Source organism: Populus nigra, chromosome 5 (genome assembly GCF_951802175.1).
Source record: "Populus nigra chromosome 5, ddPopNigr1.1, whole genome shotgun sequence".
NCBI lineage: Eukaryota > Viridiplantae > Streptophyta > Magnoliopsida > Malpighiales > Salicaceae > Populus > Populus nigra.
Genome location: NC_084856.1, coordinates 752,277 through 774,387, shown reverse-complemented (window position 1 = coordinate 774,387; position 22,111 = coordinate 752,277). Strand labels below are relative to the sequence as shown.

Genomic DNA, 22,111 nt, shown 5'->3' with positions numbered 1-22,111 from the left:
GAAAAAAACATCATACAAGACTGCACATATTATAAATATTATCTAAAAATATATATTTTTTCATTTTTAAAAATAAAATTCATTCATATAAAAGATAATATATATATATATATATATATATATATATATATATATATATATATATATATAGATGAATTAGAAAACAGTTTCAGATATAAATGCATACTAAAAAAAATTAATCATCATCTAAAATAGACTTTTCATACAAAACAAATAAGGGAATGGGTGCTAATTTAAATATAAATTTTAAAAAAATAAACAAAAAAAAATATTAATTTAAATTTTTTTAAAAAAAAAACAAAAATCAAACATTGATGGACCTAACAAGTCAGGCTAGCCTATTAGGCATATTCATTTTTTTTTGTTTTCAATTGGGGAGGTTTGTCCTAATTTGTTTTTTTTTTAAATCAAACAACGTATTTCTTATTGAGACAAACAACATATTGTCTTATTTGCTCAGATTTCAAGAATTGTGGCGGCTGAAAAATCGAGATGTTAATTGTTTTTATTTATAAAACTATTTTTCTTTATGTTTTTCACTTAAAACACCTGTAAAACAACATATGAATAATGATAAATTTATTTATAGCCTTAAAAAACTATTTTAAAAACCAAAATCAATTCAAATTCAAAAATTAACTTAAACTTATACATGGTTTTTCACAAATTTTAAAGATAGAAAAACACTTGATATAAACTTTTCTCATCAAATGAAACTATTTAACCTAAATATTGTATGTTTTAGTATCTTAAATTGATATCAACCATTTATAATAATGTATAAGAAGATAAATAATGAAGTCTAACCCGTCAGAAAACCTACGCTTATAAAGTAATTCTTAATAATGTCTTTATATGCTCAAAAGGAAAATTCCAGTCATTGCAAAGAGCTTTGAAGATGTCTTTGCGATTCATCGCGTTTGCTACTAACCCTAACGACCTCTTAGGGTTTTGAGAGGCATTGGCTGCTGAACTTGAGGAAGCTATGAGAGCAAACGGAGGATGACTGCGACTACTTGCTACACCAGGAGACAGACAGGAAGAAATTAATTGGAATAATCTTTTATTAAGGCTAGAAATTATATTACCTGCTCAAGCATTAATTAATTATTGATCCACTGTAACCAAAACCCAGCCCATGATATTTTACCTAACCCAATGAGAGCCCATTTTGATAATTATCATGATTCCTGGATCCATTAGGATAGCATTTTAACTAATTAAAATGAAATGCAAATGATTAAATTATGCTTTCAATACATTATTTTTATTATAATTATTATAACATTAATTTCATATGTAATCATGGACTTGTGTAACCTACGATGCAAGCCTCAGATTGTGTCAGAGACTCTGCATTATGCATTGGACTCGAGTAATTGCACAACGTATGCAATAATTTATAAATATTGCAAATATTATACAGAATGGAATCCAAGCCATGCCCCAAACCGAGCACAGACTACCCAGTCCAAACCCATACATGACCCGAACAAAACCCAAGACCGACCCATAACCACCCGCACCCAACCGAGACATGGCACTCGGGAATAGAGATATAGATTAGTAGAATGGTCGTACAGATTGATAATTAGAACCGGGGAATTATCAAATGATTCAAATCCATGACTAACAAAACACGACAAGGATTATTGAATCCCTGTCAACAGAGCAGCACTTCAGCATAAACAAACTACCAATTCGAGCCGAAACAGTATCACAAAAATGCTAGGCTGCATATTGTCAGAACCAATTCTTGAAATTGTTCAGAACTCAATGTTATGTAATTATAATATTTAAAGCAGCGATTAATACACAATTAACCCAAAAAGTCTATCTGCCAACCACCTACAATTTGGGGCACATCGAGCCCCAAAGCCTGATCTGCACAACATTCTACAGGCTCGAAAGACAATTTGAAAGCAAACCAAACGGAGGCGATGATTTCTGGAAATCTGTCCGGATCTGTAACCCTATGAGAATTATCAGAAACCATTTTAACTTAAACAATAATTAGCACTTTTCCTCCCCAGAGTCATCCTGAAGTCGTCGATGAATATCACGCTGCAGCATCTCTACATAATCCTGTACAAGTAAATATATTGCCTTGAGTTCATGTATAATATGATAACAAAGAAAATTCAAATGCAGTAACAGAAGTGTACAGGTGCTTTGATTGCTATCATCAGTATGTACAAGCCGAAAAATATTGAAAGTACAACAGCAAGAAAGATACAGAAACATAAAACTTACACTGGCTAAATCCTCATTGTTGTTCAACTCATGCAGAATATCTTCAGCATTGCTTCCATTGCCATTCAACCTTGCTGCATTTCCGACAATGGCTTGGAAAACATCTTGAGGTGCATCAAACTGTTCAATCCTCTGAGCCACTTCATGAAGGTTGATCTATAATGCACAGAAGATAAAATCAGTCAAAACAGGGACAGTTTTCCCATTCTTTGAAAGAGATACCTTGATTAAATTAAATTAGAGAGAGAGAGAGAGGAGAGAGAACAGAGCACTCTTTTGTTTCTGTTATAGGATTTCATGCTAATTCACATTCCTTTATTTCTTTCGTTGGGTTATGCAAACCTGAATGTTAGGATTTTCAGCTCCATTTGATTCCCTCTCATTGGATTGCATCTGGGGTTCAGGTTCTGGGGTAGGAAACAGCTGGGGAGTGGGTGATCCACGGACAAGAACCTGGGAAACAACGGGCATCATCTGTCGGACCATCCCTGACAGATCAATACCGCCACCTTGGCCACTTCCTAAACCTGAGAACATATTTCCAAGATCTTGGCTGTCAACCTGCTGAGCAATCTGACTGACAGTGTTCATTATTTGGGGATTCTGAGTAAGCTGTTGCAACATATTCCTCAAGACATTCGGAGAACCAACACCAGTTTGTTCTGAAACCCCTGTCAACAAGTTGTTTATAACAGGACTATGTAAAACCTGAGACACAACACTGGCGGTGTCCAACTGGCCATCAGAACTTAAATTTATTGGTGGTCTACCCTCCATGACCTGCCCAGCAGAGGGGGCTACTGGATCTGAGGGCATGATATTTCTATTTGTGCCAGAGCTGTGAAATGCAAGAGATTGTAAAAGCTGTTGGCCAATGATCCCAGTGTCTGGGTTCTGATTGGGATGGGTATTGGTTGTTTCACTATCAACACTCCTGACAAGAGATTTTGGCTGCTTGGTTCGTCTCTGGTCACATCAACAAAAGAGATCAGCTTTTTTTTTCTCAAAAAATAAAAACTTACCATGTGGATAAGTAAGGCATGCATGACAGATGCGACCATCAATCCACAATGTCAAGAGTGGCAGAATGTAGTAAGCACTAATTTTAATGTAAAATCATGACAAGCTCACACCTATTACAGCATAACACACACTGTTTATAAAATGATAGCAACAAACAAAAATGTTGCATCTCGTAGCATCCATTACAGCAAGCATTTCAAACCTCCAACACCACAGCCTTATTCCCAGTGTTATTAAACCCAGCCCAGGGGGTCAACCCAGTGACATGCTGACCCAACCCAAAGCCCCGGTTAGGTTTGTAACTAAACTGGGTGGGGAGTTGACCCCGTATGACCCAGCAAATTAACATATGGCCCGGTCAAAACCGATTTGACTTTTGAAAAAAAAAACAGTTGCTTTAACTTTTTTTAAAAAAAATATATTGAGCCGATGTTTTTTATTGGCCAAAGTTACCCTGCTCAACCAGTGACTGGGTCTTGGGTTGGGTTTAATAGCTTTGCTTATTCCTTCATCTGTTAACAGGTTGGCGTGTTTGATTAAATTCATCACAAATAACTCGAATAAAAACAAAAAGCAATCACCATACCTTGTGGTCCAAACTCCCCAAACCCAAACCAAGCGGAACAGCTTTAGTGCTGTCAGGAACATCATGCTTACTGCTGGAACTGGAAACATCTTGAGAAGTATCATCAGACTTCAGAGAAGACGATCTGTCCTCTGAAGAAGATGGTATGTCTTTTGAGCTAAAAGAATCATTGTCACGTACCTGGACCTGTTCAGCATGTGTCTGGTATTCCCTCAACAATGTAGTACAGGCCAGAAAGGAGTAACAAAGAGGATCCTTGAATAATGCAGAAAGCATACCTTCTGACCATGGTGTTCTGACATAACCCCAGGTAAGGACACACTGGATTCCCCAACTCCATTGAACACAGTGCTATTCATCTCTGAGTTTGTTGGATTGTTACCAGCATCAGATCCAATGGAGCCTGCATATAGCAATATTTTGTGATTTTGGCAAGTAAAAAGAACAATATATCTTTGATTTTTTACCATGTGACCATGCAACAGTTGGCTACCTGACGCAGGCTGGTTTCCCTCCTGCATATTGCCAGAAAGTTGTCTCAGTTGCGAGTTTATTTCATTCACTATAGAGCTTAATGACATGGAATCAGAAGGTGGCTGTGACAGAGAAAGCCCAAGACCAGGTTGTGCAGCAACTGTAACACCAGCAGAGCGTAGCGGGACTGTTGCTACAACAACATTTCTCACTGGTAGCACCTGCTCTGGGCCTGAAACACCCGAACTGGCAGTATTACCATGTTCGCCCTGCACCCCTGTACTACTTGTCCTGTTACCTATGGCCGGAATAACTGATGCCAAAGAGGTCCCTGGTAATGAAGGGTGTCAAATAGAACTCAAAAGCAAGTAAGCAACAGTATAAATCAAGTAAAGCTTGGTTTGCTTACCAGCATGTATATGAATGTTTACATGCCTTGGAGCATTTCCAATACCAACAGGGCCAAATGCAACGGGATTTGATGGCGGAACCGAACCACCAAAAAGGGAATTGGTTTGAAGAGGAAAGGGCTGCAAAGAATTTAGGATTAGGAAACACTGCACCAGGCTGGTATACAAAATTCATTGTAAGAAATTAAGCTACACAGCAGTAAAGCCATTTATAGATAATAGGACAGACAGGCTGTATGTAAGGAAAGCCTAGCAGGTAACTGAAAGAGCCTTTGCAATTACAGCATAACAGATTCATATGATCTAGAGAACCATGAAAACACATGAATACCAATTACCAATCAGTGATACATGAGATAAAGGCATGCATCAGTATATAATCTGACACTCAAAATTCCTTTACGATATTGACACCCCTAATAACAGATTTCAACAGCGAGTGAATAAGGCCCTATATATTTTTGCTGCCACAGCAGTCACCAATGATTAGTGAGATAAGTTAATGCCAAAGTAAACAAACTAATAATTTCAATAATCGTTCACAAACCTGGACCATTATGGGATTAGGCCCTGATGGGGAAATATAAACAGCAGGCCCAGCATTTACAGAAGATTCTGCCTGCAAATTGCAACAAAACGATTATGCACAGTACTTTATCATTATCTGAACCACTGAACTGACTAAGGATCAGAACATACAGGTGATTGTCCCATATTCAATGTCAAGATTGTGCGACCAAGTTCTAGAAGAAGAGAACCTAGATGTTGCATTGCAAGGCCAACTTGCATTGATTCTGTCTGAATTTGGCCCCTGATCGCAGGATCAGTAGAGGAAACCACTTGTTCCAGACGTCCTGTAATATGCTACGAACGTTGCAGCACATTATAAATAATGCATAATCAGATCACAAACCTATCAATTCCACATAAACTTATCTCTAGCATTAACAAATAGTACATTGATTTATCTCCAAAATCTTATCATCAATTTACCCATCAAGCCCTAAAAATAACAAATGACCCACTCATCAAATGAAATTTAAAATGAATTCTCTGAATGACCAAGTATCACCTTCACTTGCATAGCAATGTTGGTGATTCTCGAACCCCAAACATGTTAAAGCATTCTCCCTGATGTTAATAAAGATGAATTCATAATGGCTATGCCTTGTTGAGAATTAGGAATAATTATTATCCTTGTATAAAGTGTTATTAAGATACCTATAACAATGCCTTAAATTTAAATGCTTACATAGACTGTATGTTTCACAAAACAATTTATGGCAGTGAAGTTCACAGAGAATCCAACATTATAGGACTATCACACCAAAGTAAAATGAATCGCAAGTATGCAAGATAACAGGTTCAACAAGATACAAATAAAGTCCAATTATTGAAATGCTCACATTAAATTCAAATTACAAAGCTGGTTCAACTTCTGACATGAATAACCAAAGATTTATGAACTCAAACAGTGATATCAGATAGGGGGAATCAGCACAAAGTGCTTACAGATAATGCAGCTGTTGTGGGACCACTAAGAAGCTGTTCTGCATGACGCAGGACAATACTCAAAGCTTCAGGTGTTGGCAAGCCCCGTGCATTAGAAGGTAATTCTACCCTTGGTGGGTCTCCGATGCTGGCTGCTGATGTATTTGGCAGATTACCTAGATAAAGCAAATAAGTTATTTTCGGAATTTTAAAATGAAAATACAATGATTATATACTTTTGCAATCATCACCATTTTGTGCCAGCACCCGCTCCATGCGCGTAATGAACTCTAAAAGCGTGTTCAAGGAATCAGGAATTGGCTGAAACAGAAAGGACAAGATTACAACACACTATAACCACACACATCTCAGAAATACATAACGGAAGGAGATGTTATTACCGAATGAAGTGAAGGAACAGGTATAGCAGCAGTCAGAGGAACTTGCACAACTTGAGGAGCTGATTGAAATGGTTGGCCAAACTGTGTTTGATTTCCTGCAGGGCTTTGACCACCAATATTGCCACGTGATGCACCGGTTTCACTTCCCTGAGAAGCTTGACCAGTAACATTTGGCTGTCAACAGAACATGAGAATCAGTTAAATGTCTCAAATTCCTCTCCGATGTCTTACATGCACTCTATATTCTCACACTGATATGAAAATCAGATGTCAACAATATGCAACTGCTCTCATAATTGTTAGCATTTTAGGATAATTCGAGAATCAGATACTGATATGAAAGACAGATGCTAAAAATCAAAGTATAAACCAAAATTTCAATACAATTAAAGGGTATCCAAATCGATACTCCTAATAGGAGCCTTTCAACTGAGCTTCTACTTGAAAAATTAATGCTGTTTATGGCATGATCAGGAATCATAATTATGGAATTGATATATGAATGGCAAAGCAGAATTAGCTCCAGCATGCACAAAGAGTGAAAATTCACAGTTGTAATGGCTCAAACATTTTCTTTTTTGTGGGATTGGTACGGTGACAAAAGTAGGGTTAGAACTCAAGCCTCCTGGTATCATCCTGCTTAGTACCAAATTAATTGTTGACAATGCAAAAAAGGAATGATGCAATACAATGCCATTGGAGTTTAAACTGTTAACTACATAATTTATACAGATTAAAGAGGTCTGATGATGAATGAGATTATACATAATAACAAGCAATCCTTACTATATTTGATAATAGCATGCCACCTATGCTGTTGGTTGCTGCCTGGCCACCAATTCCAAACGAGTTCAGAACAGCCCCAATAGCCTGCATGTCAAGCAACAATAAGTAAGAGTTTCTGCTAATACTAATGCAAATATGGTCTCTACATTCTTACGCTACCACTAACCCTGACTGAACATCAAATAAAGATACACAGATTAAACCAGCAGACCTATAAAAGAAAAAAGAAAAAAAATAAAGAAACACACCTGATTGAGGTCTGGAACAATGCCTCCCCCTTGGTCCCCAACATTAAATGTCCCAAGAACTACACTGTGAGATATGGGCCCAATGCGGTTTCGGGGGGCACCAGCGCTTGCATTATTTCCTGTCATTTGAAAAATTACAAGAGAAAACTATCAATTTAAATAACATCTTCAAATCCGGATTACTTCACAAGCAAAATAATTAAATATCAATACCCTGATTACCATTATTCCTGGTTGTATCCCCAGAGCTTGTATCAGCTGAATGTTGTGGTTGTGCAGGCTGCCTTGCAACCAAGTGCAGCGTATGGCCATTTTCCACTTCTGGGAACAGTCAAGGGATTTAGTGAAAATAGTAACATAGCCAGTATTAACAAAGAAAAAATCCTTGAAGTCCTTGCGCATGGAGTGATCTGAGATGATAACTGAGTGTGGGATATCATAAAATCTGACTCCATAAAATAATGTATCCGATAATGACCAAGTGATTTAAGATGATACTGAGTGTGGGATATCATAATATCTGACTCCATAAGAAGATTGTATCTGATAATTACCAGAAAGGTGACTTGCTTCTCATAAATCGGATTAAATGCACATGAAAAAAGTTTCAGGGTTAATGACATCCAACAATATATGAATCTCTCTTCCACCAAACCAAACAAAAGATCTATAGAGCACAATAACTCAGATAAAGTGCAAGTGATGAAATTCCCCAGCAAAAAGAGGGCCTAAAAGGAAGAGTAGCAGGCACGGCATTTTTAATGCTTATATGATAGGATACGATATTCAGAAAGGAGGTGTTCATCCTTCAAGACCCTTCCCCTGAAAATCAGCCGTTGCTGACTCACCGGAACACCAATTTCATTCGCTATTTTCTCCTTGAATACGGAAACTGGCATCTGAAAATATTCAAAATTAAAGCTATATTCAAAATTAAAACTATATTAGACAGTCCAAATAAAAACATCTATGCAATTTCAGAGAGCACACGTCCTTTAAAAGCTCTCTTGATAACCAATGAAATGCATGGAACTACGTTGAATTACTTTTATTAACCCAAAGACATGATCTCTCCGATCCAAAAACTTGAAAAGTTTTTCCACAACAGGCACACAGCACAAGTTAAAATTAAAGCTTCCATTACAAAAAAATCTGGAGATATTTTCTTTCGTCCAAAAAACTCCACCTCAACAACTAAATATGAATACAAAAGCATAAACAGTACAGCTCAAAAAAGAAATTGTCAAAGGCACGCAATACTTACATTTTTGTCGACCTGAAAACTGTATTTCTGAGAATTTAAGGTCTTGATATTGATCTCTACAGTTGCATCCGAACCTTCCCCGGAAACATGGCTTGTACTGGAGCCTTCATTAGAGTACTCATTTGCCATGGTACCTCAGCAGCTACCAAAACTCTAAAATGTGAAAATCTTACAAATAAGATACGTAATCCAGGTAATTAAATTTCAATGCACCAAAAAAAGGGGTGATTCAATCTTTCCTAATATGATTACAATCAATGTCTCAAAGCACTTGGAAGATGCGCAGTTATTAGGAAACATAGCTGCTAAAAGAGCAACGTGATCAATCTACCATGTGCATGTAATAAGTTCATGTAAGAATGGAAGCCAAAATAAAAAGAAATTGAACTAAGGAAAAGTATATCTACAAAAAGATTTGATCAACTATGAAGGCCAAACAGAATGCTCTCGTCTAACAACATAACAATGATCAATTAGACATCTAACATCCTTTTTTCTGCAAGTATTTATTCATTTAAATAAGCATAGTCATCGTTGATTCTTCTCTTCCAAATTCATACTAATATCTTGTATATCTGAACTCAATGAAAGCTGAAACCCCCTTTTAAATTCCTAACTGTGGGATGAGTCTATTTCTAGCCCATGAAGGCTACCTAACCGGACACACATTTATTCCATTTATTGGCAACCATCAAAATAAAAACTTATAATAATTACCACACATCTCTCCTTCCCAAGCTTGCTGATGTCACGACATCGTAAACAACATAACAAAGATACTCCAACTACTGAAGAATCTGACATCCAATTATATACATTCCTACTACGCATCTCTCCTTTATGTCTTAAAAATTGCAACAAAACAAAAACGATCCTATTATCCTACACCTTTTCCTTTAAATGGAAATGCTGTAAACAATTTTGTTATTTCCGGCATTCAATTTAAAAAGAACATAATTTCTAACATCCTTCTAAGCATATCTTTATAAGCATATCCAAATCAGGAGTCACCTAACAACTAATGATGAATGTCAACATCAAAATCCCAACTTTATCAATCTTCATTTAGCCATTAAATACAATCAAATAGACAACACTTTCAAACTAACCGAAACACATCAAAACTCCACGCGCCATCGACTCGCAACTAAAATCAACCCCCTTTCAACAATTAATAGCGATCTATGCCAGCTTTAAACTCAAAACAACCAAAATAAAGTCCATTTTGATACAAACACACCGCATTAAACAATTCTAACAACTGGAAAATCAAAGATAATCAGATGCAACATCTGCATAACCAACTCCAGGGTTCAAAATAACAGGCATGTAAAATTAAATTTTGCAAAAACCCTAAGCCATCTAAATCATGATTGCACAGCTAATTAACAACCCTAAAATATTTTTTCAAAATTTAAAAAAAAATCCTCATGTCCTTGTCAACTTTCAAAGCAGAAATGCTATAGCATAATAAATTCTGATACATTACAAAAAATGAAATTTTCTTAGGGTTTCTTAGCAGAAATAAAGATAACCAATCTGGGAAAAAAGGAATTCTCGCGGCAGACCTTTGCTTGAATTTGCAAGAAAGGTAGAATCGGAGAGAGTGATAGTTAGGGTGTCTAATTTGAAATTGGATATGATCGGAGGATAACTTCGAGGTTAAGGGAGTTGGTTCTAGGGCCACAGGCGTACAGCGGGACACGAGTGGCCGGGTTAATGGACGTTCCAGAAGAATCTAGATTTACAAGGCAACCTCATAAAAATTGAGACCAAATATGGCAATGGTGAGGTAGACACAGCAGGGGTCAGGAGGAGTCATGCCACGACATCGTTTGGATAGGTGGCGGTTGGTGGAAAAGGCTGCCATGGCCGGTTTTGGTTTATAGGTAGGAAGTTTAGCGCGATCTTTCTCATGGGCCTTCAGTGTTCTGGAGGCTTGGTATAATGAGCTTGGAAACCTTGCCCAGTGTTTGCTTTATAGGCTTGCATACCGGTCCAAGACCAACAAGAATTGGCGGTGTAGCCCCATCGATTAGAACACGCGTTTAGCTGATTAAAATAATAGTCTCTTGAATAGAATTTACCGTACAGAAGAGACATGTTTTTACATAATTGTTTTGAAAGTATAAAAATGATGTTTTAATTATTTTAAAGAATGATTTATTTATTTTTTTTATTTTTTCAATTAAATGTAATTTTATTTGTTCTCTATTTATTTTTTATATTCTGGAACTAACTAAATATAATTTTAAGGTGTTATAATTAATTATACTACAAACTTGTTAGTATAAGATAAATTTAAGCATGAGTATTTATTTATTTATAATCATTTAAAAAAGTTTTGAAAGAGAAATATTGCCTTTCCATGTTCTTTAAAAAAAAATAGCAAGATGCTCTGTGGTTAACTTTAACTAAACATTGTTGTTTTTAATGTAGTTTTTGTTCATTATTAAAACTAGCACTGTGTGCGTGGTTAACTCATAACCAAATATTACCTGTCTTTTATGTTTTTGTAATTAATTTGAAAAAAAATCTAGTAATTGTTAGTTATGAATGTCTGAATATAATAATAAGCTAGTAATTTCCAGGGTAATTGACAATAATTTGAATTGGACTATTTCATTGGTTGAAATTCAGGATCATTCTAGATTAGTTTCTTTTCATATATAATTTTGTAAATATTTAATTTCTAGGAAAATTTGATAAGTACTTTCTAATCTTGAAAAAATTTATAATTATGTAGGCTAAATCTTATTAGCATGGGTGAAGATTTTCAGCTTAAATAACAAAACAAGAATCTTTTTTGCAGAACACTTGGCATGGCAGTAAAAGATAAGGGAGTTTGTACAAGTCAAAGCCCTTAAAAACTAATAACACTATAATTATAAATTATAAGGAGATATCCAAAATATTCCATTTATATTCATCTAAATCTCATTTATTAAAAGGCTATAAACCAAAAGACTCCAATAATACAGACTAGTAAAAATAAAATATGAAAATTATTCTTTTTAAATAGAAAAAAACTAGAAAAGTAAAATAATAAATAATAGAAAAAAAATAAAATTAATTAAGGAAATATTTATTTTCTCAAGAAAATTCCTCTATTAGTCTTCCCGGGTTGGGAGGAACTTGTACTCAAGTTCATATCTTAGTAAAAAATTGTTATTTACCGTGAACATGTTTTTATATGTAAGTCACGCAATTATAGATCCATAACACAATATTTTTGAGCAGCCCTTCCATAATATGTTCCTAACATAACACGTTTCTGCATATCATCCCATTATAGATTCTTAATACAATATATTTGTGTGGGGTATTTATTGCAGGTCTTACCATCAAGATTTCTAGTAACATCAATTAATAGATTGTTATTTTAGAATATAGACTTTTAATTAACAATTGGCTTAATCGTTGTCGTCGTCGACAACAACCATAACAGTAATAACAATAATAATAACAACAAAAAAACATCAAAATAATGTTACAGTTGATGACATGATTTATACTCGATGCCCTGTTTTTCATTTTCACACAGGAATAGAATTTGGAGTGACAGACTTGGTCAATAGTGGAAAATGTAGGGATAAACATGTGAGCCAGGATTTTAAAAGAAAGATTGATATTAGATTTTATAAAATACAAAATGGTTTTTTCTAGAGCTAAGATCTGATATTCCAGTTCTCCTTAAGCGTTACATGGACACGGTGGTAAACTTATCTTTTCTTGCCTATCATGGCTTAACTAAGAATGTTGTTATCCAACACTGTAGAGGTACAAGTAGCCTCCTGTTTGTTTGTTATCTGAGGCACCAAATTGTATCTGTACATGTAATATTGTTTTGGACTAGGTACTTGTCTTGTAAAACGTAAATAAGAAGCTATGATCCCTTGGTGATTCATGTTTTGGCATGTTGAATTTAAGTGGTTCTGCAGATGCATGCTTACAAGTTTTTCTCTTTCTCAGGAACTGCAGTTGGATAAGTTTTCGACACATGAGGTCAATCTTGAAGACATTAACAAAGCCTTTGATCTATTACTTGAAGGAAAGAGTCTCCGATGAGTGATTTGGATGGACAAATAAGTAAATCCCTCGAAGTTATTTGTATCATGACTCTTAAAAGTTCTCATCTAAGCATCTGCCCTTTTATGGGCACTTTGTTTTTTGAAGGCGGAGTTTTTAAAATATCAATACAACCATGTTTTGGATTCAGGGAAGCTCTTTTTTTCCCATTATAACAACAAGCATTGAATACCGATCTCTTAGATTACGACATTGTAAATGCAATAGATGCACCAGTAAAGTATTCGATGGGAGAGCCTTGTGCTTTCTTAGATGACCCAGAATGCCTTTGGTCGATAAACTCCGGAGCTAGTCTCCTTTGGCACCTCCCCTTCAATGGTTGCGAAGCTAGTATAGAAACTGCTACTGTCCAATTTCCACTTGAAAAACAAGCAGAAATCATCATCATCATCATCATGTACTGGAATCCACTGCTGTCCCTGCAGCATCTCTACCACTGCTAATGTGCCTTCTGTTAACAGATCATTCCTCGGGTTAGCACTCTAAAATGTGGCGCTCGCTCGATCCCCTTTTTTTAACGAGCCACCTTTTGGTTTACTAATATCTTGTTTGATGTCACCAGACTTCTTACCACTTGGAAGCGAGTCTCGAAATGGATCAGCTAATAGTTTGAGTACTTTTGAGGAAAGATCAGGTTGTGACCAGTCTGCTGGCTGAAGGACACCCCATCCCTTTGCCATTGCTAGTGCTTGGTGGCTAAATTCTTGTGTGCATTCTGATAATGTGCGAGGACCATAGAGTGTTGAAGCAGCCTACACAATTCATTAAGAATTGGCAAAGACAAACTAGCCTGGCTACTATTACAACCTCTTCTTTTTATCTCAGCAAGTGCATACTTCGTATCCTTGTTGTTCGTATTCTTCGAAAGTTGCAGTATACTGGGAGTAAGGGAACGTGGGTCTCCTCGTTAAATTCTCCCCCTCCATTACTTATCAATGTCTCCTTAACTGCCTCCCTCGGTCGTCGGCCAGCCATTGTTGTCAGCTCTGCAAACGTCAAAATCTGACAGCTTGTTTTATGCACTAATTGTAAATTAAGTCGTTTGATTGCTGAGGGAAAGAAAGCAAACCTCCTGGAACAGAAAGTATGATCAATTTTCCCACTCTAAGTATTTGAAAAGGAATAATTTCTAGCTGCATAAGATTGAAGGAACAATTAATTGAAAATACATCTCTACTAGGCAAGTCAGAGTGGCAAAGGTTCCAATGCAGTATCTAATACGGTAGTCACGGTTGGCGCTATCTTTTCAGGAAAAAAAAAACTTAGGTTAAAATTAGAATATTATTTGTGGTTCCAGCAGCAAAACCTGGACCGAGGGCTGTATGACAATTGACAAGTCCTAACTTTGCTGTTTCCATTAAAACTCCGCTACTATTTGACTAAAGTTACGGCGATATCGATCTTTGCCTGTCAAATCCTTGGTGGCAGACATGAATAAATCAACGTCCCTGTTGAATTGCCTCTCTCCAATGATATTAGTCATCAGTATTATGGCAGGATTATTTTTATATTTTAAAAAATTTAAATTTTTTAAAAAATAATTAATTTTTTTTATATTTAGATTATTTTGATATGATAATATAAAAAATAATTTTTAAAAAATAATATTTTAATATATTTTCAAATAAAAAACTTTAAAAAATAATTGATACTGAACTTCTAAACATGGTTTTAAAACTCGGCGTAACCAGGTTGAAGAAAAAATAGAAGAAGAAAAAACTAGCGTGACACAGTGGATTGATCCGAAGACCCAGTTGAATCGGCAAGACCCTGTCAAAAACCCAGTTGTAACCCGTTGATTTTTGTTTTTTTACTAAGACGATATTGTTTTTTTTACTAAAACGATATTGTTTTGATTTTTTTTAAAAAAAATTGATCCTATACCTGGTCAAAACCTAAATCCGGATCTTGAACCAGGCCCGCCACCAAACAAGGTCTAAAAACTATGCTTCTAAACACTTTCTTCGTATGATTATCTAGTAAAATAAACCATATAGTCAAGTCTGATGTTATTGCTATTAAATGGCTCGTTTGATCCTTATGCTAATTAAATTTATTACTTGATCCTCATGCTAATCTATCTGGTTTAAGCAATCCTATATTAAGTTTTTATATTTATTTGTAATCTGATTATTTTGGTGGTTTTCATGACAATTTCTTAACGGTTTTTTTTTAAATGTCCTTTATTTTTAATCAAAATTTCAAATCTCACTTGACATAGAAAATCTTGAAATGAATTAACAAGGATACTTTAGAAAATTAAAAAAAAAATTAGCAATCAAATTTTGTCAAGAAACTAACTTAAATTTTCAAAACTAGAAGGACTAACTTCCAAAATAATTGAAACCATAGGAACGAATTATAAGTTAATAAAAAATAAAGCGAGATCTCAGGACTAATCTAGATACTCCATATTCAGAGCATCATGAAGTTCTTTATAGCTGGCACGTTGCTAGTCGCATTTTCTCTTTCGACTTTTACCATTTTCTCTTGTGAGGCCATGATCGTCAAGACTTTGCAAGCTGTGTTATGGCATAGCTTGCAGTTAATTTTTAAGGCTGACTAAAGTGCATAGAAACCTTTTATTTCACTCCAAGTTTATCTCTGCTTTTAAATAAAAAATATATATATAAAACAATCTTTTAAAAAATAACTAATTTTTATTATCTAGATAGATCAAAAACCTAATTTTTTTAAGTTCTGAAAAGGTATTAGAGAGTATGGTTGTGATTATTTTTTGAAGTGTTTTTTGTTTGGAAATATACTAAAATTAAAATATTAAAAAAAAAAAAACAAGCAAGTTGTATATAACTTGTTGTCGATTCTCTTCGAATTCAATCAATGGCCCATAAAAATTAGTCTAAAACAAACATCATTTCCTGATTCACGCATCAAATTTCCGTTAAAATCACCGCTTTCCGACCTCAAGCGGCTATTTTTTCCACCCTGGACCCTATTAGATCCACCATTTTTCTTCAAGTGCTGGATGAGTTCTTCCTAAAGGTAACCGAAAGGAAAAGGAAAAGTGATCCCATCTGGACTCCAGTGCCAACGGTATCAATCAATCATCCACAAAGCCAATAAATAGAGGTGGGATGAATTTCTACCTCCCTGTATGGCCCTTGTAGCCAAATATTTATGGCATTCTGGGTTCATCCATGGCTCGAGTGATTTAAAATTCTTTGACTCGGTCGAGAATTCAAGCAGACGTATCTTAGTAAAAAATTTGTTAGATTTTTTTTAAAAATAATATTATTTTTAGGTTATAGAATAAAAAAGATAGATTAGTGTTAACCCGGATAATCCTATGATCGGTGATTTAAGATTTATCCGGGTCCCCATGTGGGGTTTAAAAACAACGGATCATGGAGGAAACAGCTAATCAGAGAAATGTCCCTTTCCGTTTTTTCTTTCTCATCTTTCTATCCCTACCAAGGAAGTTCTCGAAGATTTCAGCACTGTAGCTCTCCTTCACCTGTCTTAATCGAACCCTACACGTGTACACTCATTGCAATTTAGCTATAAATTATTCTCTTTCGCATCAAGATGGAGTGTTTGGATTGAAACTGTTTTTGGTTAAATTTAATTTTTTTATTTTAAATTAAGTTCTTTAATATTTTTTTATGTGTTGATATAAAAATAAATTTAAAAAATATTAGTTTAATATATTTATTTAAAAAACAACATTTACTTTACACTCAAAAACACCTGTAAATTTTGATCTCGACAATCATGGAACGCCCGAGTCCCTTCGAAACCACTTGCTGACCATGCCACATTTCTCCGAGACTACCCCACCCAATTAACAATCAAATTTTCTAGGCGCCGAAGATTAATAATGTGCGTGGATTAGGAGCCAGCATTGGCTTTGATTCTTTCATTTTTCTAATGAATACAACCTCAAATCACAGGAATAAAGGGTGAGTGATATCATGAACTTATCCGACTTGAACTTTTGATAAGTTCTCCATGAAGTTATTTTACAACGCTGAAGTGGGCCTCATGTGGGGTTAGAGGCATGATCACTCTCCCCCACCACCACATTCAACACATCAAATTAAGGCAAGATGCATGGAGTCTTCAAGATCATTTAGCTAAATGGAGACCATGCTTTTGCCTTTTAATTTCTTCTCTCTATCTTGTAGCTATCAAAAGGAAGTGGAAACAAGGGAAATAATAATTCATTGATTATAGTTTAAAAAAGGGATCAAAATAACAAAAACAAAGGAAATGATCCTGAAAACATGAGATGTGATCAAAACCCTAAACAATCTTACATCAAATTACAAGCACGTATGGTCTTGTAATATTTGCAGTAAACCGAGCTTTTTTTTCTAAAAAGGAAGAAAAACAGTAGATGGACATAACCAAACAAGCCACACATCAAGCATCATCATCACCGTTCTATAGAACACAAGAATACTGCCTGCTGCCCTACTGGGAAGCACTCTCCTTTTCTTTCTCCTTCTCTTCTTCAGTCTTGGGGTGGTACCCAGGTAACTTCTCCTTGATCTTCTCGAGTAGTCCCTTCTTCTCCTTGGCATCTCCTTCATGGGAAACTGCAGCTTCAGGGGAAACATATTCAGGAGCTGGAGGAGGGACCTCGTCAGCTTTCTTATGTCCCGGCAATTTCTCCTTGATTTTGTCAAGGAAACCCTTCTTATCCTCTGGTTCGTGGGGTGTCTCTGTATGGACTACCTCGACAGGAACACTAGTGTCCTCGTGTTCCTTCTCCTCTCCTTTCTCTCCTGATATCTTCATCTTCTCTTTCAATGACCTCTTTTCCTTCTTCTTCTTTTTTTTCTCTTCATCGTCACCTTCCTCCTCGTCACTGGACTGCATTTTTTAACACATCAAAAAATCTGTCAATCTCAAGAAACACTTAACGGAAAAGACAACAAACAAAATAAATAATGAGATCGATCCATGGATCGAGTTAGAAACTTACAGAGCTGGAAGAACTGCTGCCTGATCGATGGAGTTTCTCAAAGAGAGTAGGTTTCTTCTCCTCTTCCTCTTTTTTCTTGTGCTCTTCCTCTACTTTAGTCTCGGGTTCAGAAACCTGAAGTTTCTCTTCAAAATCAGTAGCAATCACCTCCTCTTGAGGCTTCTCTTCTTCTTTCTTCCCCAGGAAATCAAACAACCCGCGATCCTTGGTCTCAACAGCACCACTCTCTTCACCAACTTTGGTCTCATACTCATGGCTCTTGTTTTCCTCAGCCATACTGATCAAAATCACAATATGAACTTAATCAAGAAAAGATCAAAATCACAACAGAGTAATTGAAATGAGCAAGTTTCAGCTTCGAGTGATTTGCGCTTGTAACTGATGGTTTGGGTTTGGGTTTGGGTTAGCAGGGGTGATGGGCTTTTATAGCTGGAGCCTGGAAGCCAACGCGGAGCTGACGCGATTAAGAAGTAATAAAGCCAAGTGAGCTGGGCCAGTCAGGTTTCACTTCTGTAACGACGTGTAAATTTAAGTAAGGGAGGAAATCAAAACGTATTACTTTACGACATGTATAGAATTATATGTACTCGCTTGAATGATTGGCTAGATGTCTAGTAATTAGAGATGGAACTCATGGGAGTGGTGGAGGCATGAGCGTGATTAATACGTGGAGGAATGTGTAAAGTAGCAGTCTGAAAAGTTGAGAGGGGTACGCTGTAATGTTCTGCAAATGCGTTGGTGACACGTGGAACGAGAACGTGAATGGCTGTCCTTGAGTGAGACCCGTGGTGTCGGCCTCGATTGGATAAATATGAGGGGGGAGGGGGGGCGGTGTATCTCGGGGCCACAGCAGATTTTTTTTGTGTGTGTTGAGTGTGGGGTGGGGATTTTGTTTTCTCAACATAAATAAAATATAGGTGCTGTAAACGTTTTTATTATTATTATTAAGAAAAATTATAATGCAAGTTAAAAAGTTTATATTTGGGTTTAATAAAATAAATCAATAATTATATATTAACAAATGTTAATAAATTTATTTGTTTTGATTAAATATCCAGTTGAAAAGATGTTATTTCTTGAAAAACAATATTGAATATTTTTTTCATTTTAAAATTAAAATTTTAAACTTTTAATGGTTTTGAATCAATAAAAGTTCAATTTTATTTTGTTAGATTAAGTACTAACTCAAAGTTATAATTTATAATTGATATTGCAAGAACCCAATTTAAAGTCAACTAGAATAAACTATCAAACTTAGTTCTAGATCATGCTAATATAAGGGGATCAAATTAAAAAAAGAAAAAAACAATCAAACTATCAAATTAAGATGTGCCCTTACATGATTTTTATTCATTTGATTGTTAAAAATAATAATCAAATGAATAAAAATCAAATTTAACATGTATATAAAAAAAGACAACATAGAGTTAAGCGCAAAACTCAACAAGAAAAGGAAAAAAAAAAAAACACCGGAGAGCCCTTGTCTCAATAGGCCATTAGATAAGAAACTCCTCACCGTGATGATTTTGTTGGCACCATGTAAGGGCGCATCTCGAGCTTGGTAGTTGCTATAATTATCATCACAATATTGTGTCATTTATAAGTTATTGGCACAGATATCAATTTTTTTTTCAAGTTCGTTCAATCTAGTCACTGGTTTCATAAAAAAAATGATTGAACATTTATTTTAGATTTAAATTTGTCTTCTAAATATTCATTTATTTTAAATGTGTCTAGTTGATTATCAACTAAGCATTAAAAGTTTTTTTTAACATGTCAAGAGCTTCATGTAAAGTAAAGTAAAACAAATTATAAAACTGAAAAGCAAATCAATTTATTGTGAAAGTGATCAAATAAAAAAAATACGAGAGGGTGAGATTAAAAAAAAGACAAGAGTAAAAGAAATAAACAGGAGAGGTGTTCGTTGTTCAAATAAACAGCAAAGCAACCTCAGATATTTTATTGTTTTCTCTAGTAATATACATGGAATGGCTACTAAATTTAATTTTAGAAACGGATTATTTATATTAAGATTAGAAGATTTATGGGAAAATATATTCTTACCACACAAAATTATCTATTCGTTTAATTCATTTTGGTCTAGAACTATTAACTTACTAATTAGATTATTTATTGGATTACTGAGTTATCAAGAGATATTGAAACATATAACAAATTAGTAGAAGAAGTAAAGAATGGCGGGCTTGGATTTTATAAAATTAAATTAACATATCAATTTGTATAGATATCTAGTATTCATGATTTGAAAGATCTACACACGGGGGGGGGGGGGTGTTATTAAGATACAAAAATCATTTACACGTAAAAAAAATACAATAATTATAGATTTTTAACTAAAATATACTATTTTTTTACTAAAAAGGATCTTTTTATAAAAAAATAAAATTTATATAAAATAACTATTAAATTTTGGTCATCATTTTAAACTTTCAGAGGGGTCATGTGCACTCCACCTCTTATTCGGTAGCATTTCTACCTCAGTGACCAGCAGAATCACTTATAAACTAGTTAGATTGGCAGGACTAGGGTATAAAAATCTATCTTGACCTATAAAATCCGACTTTTTTGTAGCCTTGCCTTTTTTGGATTACCTGCCTTAGTTGATACCGTGGTATTTTTTTATAATTATAATTTTTAAAAATAAATTTATTTTTAATTAAAATTTTAAAAAATATTTTATAGTAAAATCAATATAAAATTACAATGTATATTAATTAATCAAGTATTTTCATATATATAGTCTGGAGGTGGTTAAAATCATGGTATGAAGTGTTTGTTATAGTATTTTTTTTTGTTTAAAAATATATTAAAATAATATATATTTTTTATTTTTAAATGAAAATATAATAAAAAATATTAATTTAAAAAATTTAACTGCACAAATCTGAAGACAAACCGCAAACCACGGAGCGTAATCCATTTTTTAAACAGTAATTATAAGAATCCTATGTAAGTATTCAGGATTTAACCGTACGAAGGGTCTGGGCGTCGTTCCTCGTCATCGGAAAAAGTACCCCGAGTTGGGTGGGACCTGAGGGCGGTTTCGTCGGCAAGAAAGGGAAGGGTATCTCGAGATTTGCGACTAGCAGGTTTGTGGTACGGTTCATGTGTGGTGAGAGGCAATAGTTTAAGGTGATAAATCCCACTTTGACGTCGTGGATGCGTTACTTGAGTGGACAGATTGTCGGTTTAGTGTTGCCGATGATTGTATTTCCAAGATATTTATTTATGAATTACACACTAATCCACTTTTTATGTGGAGTGGTCTTTTGTGTTTGGCACGTGTCCACGTGTGATTGCAAGTGACTGCTTCCAACCATTCCAACTTCCAATTATTTATTTAATTAAATTCACGTCATTATCAACTGTTTATTAAAATACCATTATTTTAAAAAGATCTCAATGCCAGCAGTTTTGGTATTATTTTTTTAACTTTCATCCCCCCCCCCCCCCCCCCCCCCTGAAACCCAACTTTTAGAGCTCAGCTATTGGAAGGATTATCTCTTCTAGGCTCCACTGAATTATACTTTTTCTGAGCATATTTAGTGTATAAAAATTCTTTAATAAGCATTATATTTCTATTTCTATTAATATTATATAAGAAATAGTTATTCATTTATTCATGTTAACATATATATGATATTTTTTCATCAACATTAATATATATATCAATGATATTTTTTATTTTTAATATTATTAGAGCAACATTACATTTTAGTCATTTCTCTTCATAGAAAGACCCGTAAGCTATAAATAGACCATGAATCATTTAAATAAAAGGTTCGGAATCTTAATTCTCTACTGCATATTTATTTACAATATTATTGTATTTTTTAAAAAAAAATTAATAACTTAATCATTTGAGAGTTTTTAAATCTATCAAATAGAACCTCTTGTGAGTAACAAACACCGGTCTTCAACCACCTTGATTATAAAAAATAAATCAGATTGTCATAACAAAAAAATTAACTAATTATCCTAGACATAAATAAGTGTTGCCGCGAACTATTTGGATTTTTCCGTCATAATTTTGTGAAAGTGGTCTCGTTAAAAAAATATATCATAATATATAATATCGAATAAAAGAAGAAAAATC

At 34.7% G+C, this 22,111-nt stretch overlaps 2 protein-coding genes and 1 long non-coding RNA gene across 5 annotated transcripts; all 3 read right to left on the bottom strand.

The window, feature by feature from the left end:
• Positions 1 to 1,738: 1,738 nt before the first annotated feature.
• Positions 1,739 to 10,878, bottom strand: LOC133694301 (ubiquitin-like domain-containing protein CIP73). 3 transcript variants are annotated; one of them, XM_062115788.1, is made up of 18 exons: positions 10,526 to 10,878; positions 8,958 to 9,099; positions 8,475 to 8,592; positions 7,916 to 8,014; positions 7,694 to 7,812; positions 7,446 to 7,529; positions 6,660 to 6,833; positions 6,510 to 6,579; positions 6,280 to 6,434; positions 5,467 to 5,631; positions 5,315 to 5,386; positions 4,767 to 4,887; positions 4,377 to 4,688; positions 4,162 to 4,286; positions 3,884 to 4,084; positions 2,617 to 3,240; positions 2,275 to 2,430; positions 1,739 to 2,106 (listed from the first exon to the last, which is right to left on the bottom strand). In XM_062115788.1, exons 2-18 carry the CDS (start codon positions 9,084 to 9,086, stop codon positions 2,035 to 2,037), a joined length of 2,796 nt encoding a protein of 931 aa, XP_061971772.1. In that variant the 5' UTR covers positions 9,087 to 9,099; positions 10,526 to 10,878; the 3' UTR covers positions 1,739 to 2,034. The 3 variants fall into 3 exon arrangements, with proteins under 3 accessions (XP_061971772.1, XP_061971771.1, XP_061971773.1); XM_062115787.1 differs by having other exon boundaries at positions 8,958 to 9,110; positions 10,526 to 10,877; XM_062115789.1 differs by having other exon boundaries at positions 3,884 to 4,069; positions 8,958 to 9,110; positions 10,526 to 10,877.
• Positions 10,879 to 12,969: 2,091 nt separating this feature from the next.
• Positions 12,970 to 14,278, bottom strand: LOC133693181 (uncharacterized). The gene is made up of 2 exons (XR_009842092.1): positions 14,116 to 14,278; positions 12,970 to 14,032 (listed from the first exon to the last, which is right to left on the bottom strand). It is a non-coding gene; the product is annotated as an uncharacterized LOC133693181 (long non-coding RNA).
• A 2,927-nt stretch (positions 14,279 to 17,205) lies between these two features.
• On the bottom strand, positions 17,206 to 18,405 carry LOC133694496 (phosphoprotein ECPP44). Its single transcript, XM_062116032.1, has 2 exons — positions 17,995 to 18,405; positions 17,206 to 17,882 (listed from the first exon to the last, which is right to left on the bottom strand). The coding sequence occupies exons 1-2, from the start codon at positions 18,268 to 18,270 to the stop codon at positions 17,481 to 17,483; spliced, it is 678 nt and encodes a 225-aa protein (XP_061972016.1). The 5' UTR covers positions 18,271 to 18,405; the 3' UTR covers positions 17,206 to 17,480.
• Between the last annotated feature and the right edge of the window lie 3,706 nt (positions 18,406 to 22,111).